Source organism: Neomonachus schauinslandi, chromosome 9 (assembly GCF_002201575.2).
Source record: "Neomonachus schauinslandi chromosome 9, ASM220157v2, whole genome shotgun sequence".
Lineage (NCBI taxonomy): Eukaryota > Metazoa > Chordata > Mammalia > Carnivora > Phocidae > Neomonachus > Neomonachus schauinslandi.
Window position 1 is genome coordinate 85,775,454 of NC_058411.1, and position 10,224 is coordinate 85,785,677.

General features: G+C 35.9%; 1 protein-coding gene across 1 annotated transcript in view; it reads left to right on the forward strand.

The window, feature by feature from the left end:
* BLOC1S6 (biogenesis of lysosomal organelles complex 1 subunit 6) overlaps positions 1 to 9,066 on the forward strand; it is a 17,918-nt gene extending 8,852 nt beyond the window's left edge. The window contains exons 3-5 of the mRNA XM_021695398.2: positions 3,547 to 3,634; positions 5,654 to 5,740; positions 6,152 to 9,066. Of these exons, the coding sequence (XP_021551073.1) occupies positions 3,547 to 3,634; positions 5,654 to 5,740; positions 6,152 to 6,271 (295 nt within the window). The 3' untranslated portion in view covers positions 6,272 to 9,066. The remainder of the gene's footprint in view (positions 1 to 3,546; positions 3,635 to 5,653; positions 5,741 to 6,151) is intronic.
* The last annotated feature ends 1,158 nt before the right edge of the window (positions 9,067 to 10,224 follow it).

The window sequence follows — 10,224 nt, forward strand, 5'->3', positions numbered from 1 at the left end:
ACCACTTACAATAACCCCCTTCATATAACTACTTTGATATAAATCTAACAAAATATACACAGGCGTTATATGCATATATATCCCCAAAAATTGTATTGGGGCTTTACTCTCTAAGTATAAAAAGACACTTGTGATAGTGTCTTTTACGGAGCCGAAGTTTTTTTTTGTTTTATTTTTTTTTTGAGCAGAAGTTATTTATTTATCTTTTAAAAAGATTTTATTTATTGATTTCCGACAGAGAGAGAGAGAGAGAGAGTGCACGCGTGCATGAGTGGGCAGGGAGGGGCAGAGGGAGAAGCAGGCTCCGGGCTGAGCAGGGAGCCTGATGTTGGGTCTCGACCCCAGGACCCTGGGATCATGACCTGAGCTGAAGGTAGACACTTAGCCAGCTGTGCCACCCAGATACCGGAGCAGAAGTTTTTAATTTAATTTAATTAATTAATTTATTTTAGAAGTTTTTAATTTTAAAAGTCTGACTTACCAACGTTTTCTTTTCATGGATCGTGCTTATGATATTTCATGTAAAGATTCATCTCTAAACCAAGGTCACCTAGATTTCCTCCTGTGTTTCCTTCTAGACTTTTTAGAGTTTTACATTTTATATTTAGATCTGTGGTCCATTTTGAGTTAATTCTTGTGAAATTATAAGGTCTGTGTTTAGGTTAATTTCTTTGTACATCACTGTCCAGTTGTTCTCTCACCTTTGATTATCCTTTCTCCACTGCATTACCTTTGTTATTTTGTCAAAGAACCGTTGACTATATTTGTGTGGGTCTATTTAAGAGCTTTCTGTACTGTTCCATTGATCAATGTGTTCTTTCACCATTAATCATGCTGTTTTGACTTCTGTAGTTTTATAGTGAATCTTGAAACTGGGTAGTGTTAAGTGTTCCAACTTTGTTCTTCATTGTGTGTTGGCTATTCTGTCTTTGCCTTTCTGTGTGAATTTTAGAATCAGTTTGTTGATATCTACAAAATAACTTGGTGGGACTTAAATTGAGATTGCATAGAATCCTTAGATCAGGTTGGGAGGAATTGATATCTTAACAGTATTGAGTTTTTTATTCCATTTGGTTGGAATATCCATTACTTAGATTTTTTTTTATTTCTTTCATTAGAGTTTTATAGTTTTTGCATATAATGCCTGTGTATATTTTGTTAGATTTATATCAAAGTAGTTATATGAAGGGGGTTATTGTAAGTGGTATTGATTTTTCTAATTATTCACTCCTGACTTTTATACATTAACCTGGTATGCTGAAACTCATATACTTTGTGGGGGAATTTTCCACATAGGCAGTCAGGTCATCTGTGAACAAAGACAGTTTTATTTGTTTTATTTCTCCCTTTCCAACCTGTATACCTTTTATTTCTTTTTCTTGTCTCATTACATTAGCTGGAACTTGCCGTATGATGTTGAATAGGAATAATAAAAGCAGACAATCTTTTTTACTCCTTATCATAAGGGGAAAGCATCTAGTTTCTCACAAGTGTGATGTTAGCTATAGACTTTTTTTTTTTAATGTTTTTTTATCAAGTTGAGGAAATTCCTCTCTCTTTCTAGTTTGTTGAGAGTTTTTAATCACGAATGGTATTGGACTTTATCAAATACCTTTTCTGCATCACGTAATAGGACCAAATGATTTTTCTTTACTCTATTGATGTCTTGGATTTCACTGATTGATTTTCAAATGTTGAACCAGCTTTGGGTACTTGGAATAAATGTCATTTGGTTGTGGTGTATAATTCTTTTTCTATATTGTTGGATTTGTTTTGTTAATATTTTGTGGAGGATTTTTTTGCATTTCTGTTCATGAAAGCTATTGGTCTATAGTTTTCCTTTATTGTAATATCTTTATCTAGTTTGGGTTTTAGTATAATGTTAGCTTCATAGAATGAGTTAGGAGGCGCTCCCTCTGCTTCTGTTTTCTGGACGCTATTGTGGAGAAGTGTTATAATTCCTTCCTTAAATGTTTGGTAGAAATTACACGTGAAGGCATCTGGTCCTGGTATTTTCATTTCTGGAAGGTTATTACTTACTGATTGAATTCCTTTAACAAATATAGGCCTACATAGATTATCTGTGTCTCCTTGTATGAGTTTTGGAAGTTTGTGTCTTTCAAGGAATTAGTCGTTTCTATCTAAGTAATCAACTTACTTAGATAGTAAATTGATAGTGGACAGAATTGTTGAAAATATTCTCTTCTGATCCTTTTAATATCCAGGGAATCAGTGATGATTTCTCTTCTATAAGTAATGTTAGTAATTTGTGTCTTCTCTTTTTTTTTTTCTTGTGAGTCTGGCCAGAGGTTTGTCAATTTTATTGATCTTTTGAAGAACAACTTTTGGCTTTATTGATTTCTCTTTACTGTTTTCTAGTTGTAACAGTCTGTCATTGCCATCCTGCTTATGTCAGGTCATTGACTTGCTGGATTCTCTTCTTATTCGTTGTGTATTTCACTTTTTGTGGTCTCTACTCAAGAGCAGAAGGGACAAACTTGTGACCTGGGGGGTATGCCAAACTCCTTGCTGGATGGTGGAGATTTTGTAACTGTTCTTCATTCTCTTCATTGCTGTTTCTTTTTTTCATCATTCTCTGTGTAGCATAGTTTTGCAAGTAAATCATGTCATATTTTGCTTTCCCTGTAGTGTTCTTTAAAATGTTTAATTCAGTGGCCCTCTCAGTGTTACTTATTCCTGTGATCCTAGCACTGGTTGATCTGGAGAGGAGTATCAGGGAAGTTGGCTTCTGTTCTCTAATAGAAGGTTTTGAATCAGAATTTTAATGAGGACCCTTAGAAGTTACGTGGTCTGACCTTCTCACTTTATAAATAAAGAAATTTAGGCCCAGAGAGATAAACTAAATTTCCAAGATCACACAGCTTGTTATTGGTGGGGAATCTTGTGTTTCCTAGTCCTGTTTTTTCATCTTCTTGTTTACCTCTTTTGAGGATCCATTGATAGTGCATTTTCCCCAACTCTAATCTAAAAAGTCATTGCTTCCCATTTCCTTTATGGTAATTTTGCCGTTTTAATATACATAAAATCAAGTTTTTTGGGCAAGATAGTATAAAAAAACTTTTTTTTTGGATAATACAGAGAGTTGCTAGAAATAACAAGTAACAAAATGATTTTAAATGATTTGATGATTTCAGTTATTACAGTTAGATTCAGTTATTAGAATTACTACTCATTTAGGCAAGAATAAAAGGTACAGTTACCAGAATGTGGCTTTGGAATATTATGATTATGATTATATTTTTTAAAGTAGGCTCCACATTCCCAGTGTGGAGCCCAATGCGGGGCTTGAATTCATGACCCTGAGATCAAGACCTGAGCTGAGATCAAGAGTCAGACGCTTAACCGACTGAGTCACCCAGGCACCCCTGGAATATTATTTTGAAAAAGATTTTGTTAAACCAAGTAAGCCTTGGAGAGGTAATACATTTTCAACTTAATTTTTACCTTTGACATTAACTAAGATGAAATGTGATTCCAGCACTTACAGTATGTACAGTTTATTTTGGCTATGTGCTTTTGTTTCAGACAGAACCAAGTTGTATTACTAGACACACTGGAACAGGAGATTTCAAAATTTAAAGAATGTCATTCTATGTTGGATATTAATGCTTTGGTAAGTATGATTTAGTTGACACAGTGTAATGAGAGCTTGGCTTAGAAATGACTAGGTTTATCCCGTGCAACTTTGTACTTAGGTATATTTAGGATCTTTTCCTCTAATTTTAATGTTTAGGATTTGTCTTTTAACAGGAAACCTCTATTTACTTCACTAGAACTTCCATTGTCTTGAATTGTTATCTTTCAAATGTTGAACTTGTAATAGAAAATGGAACTTTTTTGTTAAAGTCTAGAATAGATTTGCTCATAATAATTAAAGACTTCTAAAAGAGAACTAAGAGAACTAAAAGTAAGGAACTTTTGGGGTACTGGGTTTCCCCTTAAGGAGAGTGCATCTCTCCTAATCAATTACAAGACTTCTTAAAAATCAACATTTTATTTAATTCATATTCTATTCATAGTGTCATAACATATTAATGCTGAAATGGACCCTTTGGGGGGTCCTTTATAGATCCTTTATATCTTTCAGTGTATGTGACAGTAGTGAATTTCATCAGAAGCTTTATAGCTTTTTGATGAGAGGAACTGATACTCTATTTTAAGAAACAGGGAATTAACAAAAATAAGGAACTTTTGGCTACCTTTCTTTTCACCTCAACATTAAGCAGTAGCTTGGTTTGTATGATTTTGTGGACTTTCATACCTATGTCAAAAAATGAACTTTTTGTTGAACAAATGTGGCTCATTAATGTTTTCCCTTTATAATGATCAAAAACAGAGTTCATCTTCTGTAGCAATAGGCAGAGGCCTGGGGTAGTAAATACAGTCTTCCACTTAATGGTTTTCTGACTTGTTCTGAAGGAAGTGGACGAGGCTACGCTGACCTACCTTTGTCTTCCCCACTGAATTCATATTGCAGCAGAACAAACATTTGCTGAGTGAATGAGTGATAAATGAATGAACCAAGCAGATGTAATAGTGTTGCTTCAGTTTGCAGAGATCTTCCTGTTTTTTCCTCTCTCAGCCCAAGAGTGGTTTGATTATCATTCAGGAACAGAGAACTGTAAGGCCTGGGGTGGGGTGGGGGTGGGGGGAGAGGATCTGTAAGCTCTAGAGTTCATCAGACTAAGACTTTACTTGTAGGTACATGTAGGTTGCTAATTTCTTTACAACACGTCTCTTATTCTTGTTACTTGGTCTTCTCTTTCTGTTAACCTTGGCTCCTGAGAATGAGGTGCTTTTTTCTTTTGCTCCCATCTCTGGCTGAGATGGAATGTCCATACATACCATGACTTGGGAAGAAAAGTGTCCTTACAGAGGTGGTTCTGCGTGGTCTCACTTTAGAAGCCCAAGGAACATGACCAGATTTGTCCACAGCCCTCTCAGGATTCTCTGGCCATAGCTTGGTTTTTCCTGATGGGCGGCCACTTCACTGAAATTGTCCTGTGTACCCTGCTCAGGCTCTCCCCTGTAAAGACAGTAGAGTATTCTCCTTTTACTTACATGAAACTGATAGCATTACTGGATAGTCTTAATAAAATTTTAGGATTATATTGCATGTTTTTTTTTTTTTTTTTTTTTAAGATTTTATTTATTTGACAGAGAGAGACACAGCGAGAGAGGGAACACAAGCAGGGAGAGTGGGAGAGGGAGAAGCAGGCTTCCCGCAGAGCTGGGAGCCCGATGCGGGGCTCGATCCCAGGACCCCGGGATCATGACCTGAGCCGAAGGCAGGCGCTTAACGACTGAGCCACCCAGGCGCCCCTATATTGCATGTTTTAAAAGCAAAATGTTACCTGTACACAATATAAATGTCTATTTTATGTTTAGTAACTCTTTTTTTCAATTTGAACTGAATCAAATGTTTTCAAATACCTATTAGTGGTTTAAATGAAATTTGAATTTTGGCATTAAAATGAGATAATAAGGCTTTAAAAGAAGTGACTGGTTGAGGCAGAATGAACTGTAATTTATAACTTGTCCATTTTACTATTTCAAAATGTCTGTTTTTTCCCTTTTTTTTTTAATTTCAGCCTATTTTAACTTGACTTTTCATTTCCTTTTCCATGTTTAGTTCACTGAAGCTAAACACTATCATGCCAAGTTGGTGAATATAAGAAAAGAGATGTTGACGCTTCATGAAAAGACGTCGAAGTTAAAAGTGAGTTGAAAATTCTTTCACATTCTTTATAGAAGCAGAGGTTTAATTGTTTGTTTTTTTCAGTATTCATTTTCTGACTTCTTAGATATCCATATTCAATAACATAATTAATGGTTCACTGTTTTCTTTTAAAACACATACTACTCTGGGCTTTTCTACTCATAGCTGGGCTAAGGAGCTCGTGTTTTCATTGTCCCTGCTGTTCTCATTCAGTAAGAGTTTGGAGTAAGAAATTAAAAAAATTTTTTTATATTAAGGGGGACCTTAAATTATCCAGAGCAAATTTAAAAGTTAAATATGAAATTTATTAATGCATGTGGATTACCTCAAGTCAGAGCACTGCTGCTTTGAAATGAGGCCACAACCGATAAGCCTTGATTGTTCTCTTGGTTTTAAATTTTTTTGACACAGAAAAGAGCACTTAAGCTACAGCAGAAGAGGCAGAAAGAGGAGTTGGAAAGGGAGCAGCAACGCGAGAAGGAATTTGAAAGAGAAAAGCAGTTAACTGCCAAACCAGCTAAGAGGACGTGAGAAGCCGAGTGCGCATGTGTGTTCGCCCTCCCCTGCCCGTGTGGCCGGCATCCAGGGTGACCTCAGGGTAGGCTGGGGTGAGGGTAGTGCCTTATGCCACTGTCTCCCATCTCGCAGTCCTTTCTCCAGGACTGCTGTCTCCATATCTTCACTTCCGCATTCAGGAAGCTTCCCCCCCCCAAGTAGAAGACATATGTCACTCAGTTTGAGGATTTACATGTAATTTTCCAGCTTCTGTTCTGCATAATTTTCAAATTCATTATTTTGGCCTTGAATGGTTTATAAACTGGAAAGTGGTCTAGACTCTAAGTGATTAAAAACTAGGATGAGTTTTGTAGCATCTTGGTAAGCATGGATTTAAAAGATTCAGTTTCTTATTTATGGAATGACTTGCCTTTCTGGCAACACAGTGCTGGTTTTTGGTAATTGCCGTTTCATCGCTTGGTTCAGAAGAAATGCTAACTGTTCCATCACATATGCCATCGGAAAAGAGGTGGTATAAGCCTTTGTGAAGAACACGATGGAGACATGTGTACACAGGAAATAGCATCTTAGACATGGGACAGGTGGGCAAGATTCCAGATAGACCCTGCTAACCATCTCCTCTGCTTCCTTATGTTGTTGCTCTCTCGTTCTCATGTACTCTCTTCGCTGAAAATAGATGATCCCTACTCCTAACGTTTGGTAGGGGGGATAGAGCTGTCACATGCTCAAATATGCTTCATTATTTATAATACTTAGAGTTGTCACACACTGAGATACAGTTGCCAAATTGATAAGACTCCAACTTTCCAAATGGAAGGTCTAATCACTAGTTCTGTCTATCGTCTGATTTGCTGTGTGGCCTTATATGTGGTTACTTTTTCTGTGCTTTTAAAAAAATTCATAAAGTAGAATGATATCTATACCAACTACCCATTTTATAGATAATGATAAGAATGGTGGAAAATGAGCAAATAGCTTCTTCACAAAAGAGGCAGCATGATACCTTGAGTGTTTTCTGGATTGTTCCCCTCAATATTTTTAGTAGGAACTTATTTGAGGGAAATATCACATGAAGTTTCATTTTTTAAGATTGAGATTATTCATTGTTTTAGTATTATTTAATATCCAACTGGTCTTCGATCTCTATTACATAGAGACTGTACAGAACCTATAAAGGTGTATGCTTAGAATTGTGTATCTTTTATAGTCTACATTACATTTTTGGTAAGCTGGAATCACTACCTCTGATCTCATATCAGGCTAATTAACCATGGAGAAGGCATTAGAGTTAAGTTGACTGCTAAAAACTGGTCTATTTAAAGGTTTAAACAGTTTATTGGAAAGCCGGTCCCTTTAATGAATGAATTATGATCTCACAATTTACTTCACTTTACTGGATATTTAAAAATATAAATATATTTTATCTTAAAAGGCTACATTTGCCCTCAAACACTAGCTAAAACTTGCCTGGGGCAGTATTCATTAGCACTTGCAGGACAATGTCACCTAAATTGCTGAATGTACTCATTTATATAAGGCTCTGCGTTGTTTTTCAGAGTGGTTTGTGGGCTAGCTACAATGATTATTTAAAATGCTGGTTCCTGGACACCACTTTCAATCTAACTGAAGTAAATCTACTTATTTGTTTGTTTTGTCTTTTTTTTTTTTTGTCCCCCCCAAGTGGTTCCTGATGTACCTTAAAAGTTGAGACCCACTGGTCTAGTGGTCTAGGTCAGAGGTTCACACTAGGCTGCATGCCATTATCACCTGAGAACTTCAAAACAAAACAAAACAGACATTCTGGAAGATTCTGGATCATCAGTTCTGAGGTGGGGCCCATGCAAATTTTAAGAGCTCCCCACATAATTCTAATACAGGGGACCACTCATCTAGATTGTGATTTATATTTATAAGGAATGAAATAGTTTAAAAGCTACCCAGTAACTCTTGGGATTAATCTTATGAAATTCTGAACTGCTGCTTTTGATATAAAGTTAGATTTAAGACTGAAATAGATAGCAGGCAGGAAATAGATACAGAATTCTGGTTAATTAATTGAACTTTTGTGATCTGTATTAAAATAAATCATGTTTATTGAGTGAGTGGCAAGGCACATATACTTTTAGAATTGTATTTAAGTTTTGAAGATTTTTTAAAATGTCAAGAATATATATTAGCAACCACTATTTTTAGGTCAGTTGTAAATCAGAAGTACTGTTACATTGGTAATTACAATCTAAAACTTTAGCTGTATTTCAGTAACATAGAAATATATCTTACTGACTAAACCTAAATGGAACCCTTTATATTAGTCTTGAAATATTTTTGCACAATATGGTGAATTGGTACTTGGCTTGAAAATAATTACCTTTGGTTTTTTGGTGGAAAAAAAATCGCCTTTGTTTTGAACTATATCACATATATACTGAACTAAAATGATGACAGTTAATTTTGTATTTACTTTACAGTTGGTATTATGTAAATATGCAGACATTGAATGTAATATGGATTGTGTCTGCAGTGAGTGTTTGGGTGTATACAGTTCATAATATGCCAGTTACACACCCTTGTACATTTGTCTGATTTTGAGCTTGTACAATGTGGACTACTTTTTACACATTTAATAAAAAAAAAAGGTCTCTGAATTATCCCAGGTCCTTTATGAAGCTCTGTTTTGTATGTAGCACTGTATATTTCCCTTTATGTATTATTATTTCAAACATTTCATTCCTTTGCTTTCCTCTCCTGTCATCTACTTAATGTTTCCTGTAGATTGTATCAGAAAATGACTGGGCTACTCATGAAATCCTTTACAGAAAGATGATAGAGGGGCGCCTGGGTGGCTCAGTCAGTTAACCACCTGCCTTTAGCTCAAGTCATGATCCCAGGGTCCTGGGATCAAGCCCCACGTCGGGCTCCCTGCTCAGCGGGGAGTCTGCTCCCTCTCCCTCTGCTGCTTTCCCTGCTTGTGTGCTCTTTCTCTCTCTGTCAAATGGATAAATAAAATCTTAAAAAAAAAAAAGATGATAGTCTTGTGAAACGATTCTGGTTGAAATCACCCAACTTCATGAAGTTATTTGAGAATAGAAATGATAACTATAACTTATTTATTTATTTATTTATTATTTTTTTAATAACTACAACTTTTAGTGATTTGGTAGAGGATCCCTGCATGAATCACCTGTAAATAATGGAGATTTCCAACTAATAGGATATTTTAGGTCATGTTTTTAATTTTTTTAATCTGGGAGTCCGGGGACTTATGTGGATAGCCTTTGGGGGGAACATGAACTCTCATAAATCTCTCCTAGAATTTTGTATATATGTGTTTCCCAAGATTGGATCTATAGATTTCATTAGGTTCTTTTATGTATGTATAAAATTTCTTTCAAAGCAATGATTTTTAATTATTAAACCTCCAAACCTCACTGTGCATATATTTAAAAAAATTAGTTTCTAGGTTTTCCTTTTGGATGCAGTTTTATTTATTTATTTATTTATTTATTTATTTTTTTTTTTAAGTAAACTCAACACCACACTTGGGGCTTAAACTCACTTACAACCTGGAGATCAAGAGTTGCGTGCTCAGGGCATCTGGGTGGCTCAGTTGGTTAAGTGTCTGACTTCAGCTCAGGTCATGATCTCAGGGTCCTGGGATAAAGCCCTGCGTTGGGCTCTATGTTCCCTGGGGAGTCAGCTTGTCCCTCTGCCCCTCCCCCTGCTCATGCCTTCTCTCTCTCTCTCTCAAATAAATAAATAAAATCTTAAAAAATGAGTTGCATGCTCTACCCATTGAGCCAGTCAGGCACCCAGATAGTTCCTATATTGTGTATTTGTTCAAAGACTGTGTTTATACAGATTAATCAGATATTTAAGATTTGTTCTCTTGCATGTTCATACTGTTTTAGCTCTGTTTGCATGTATGAGGTCAGAGGGCCATCCAGTCTTTTGGTTAGCATTTGGGTGAG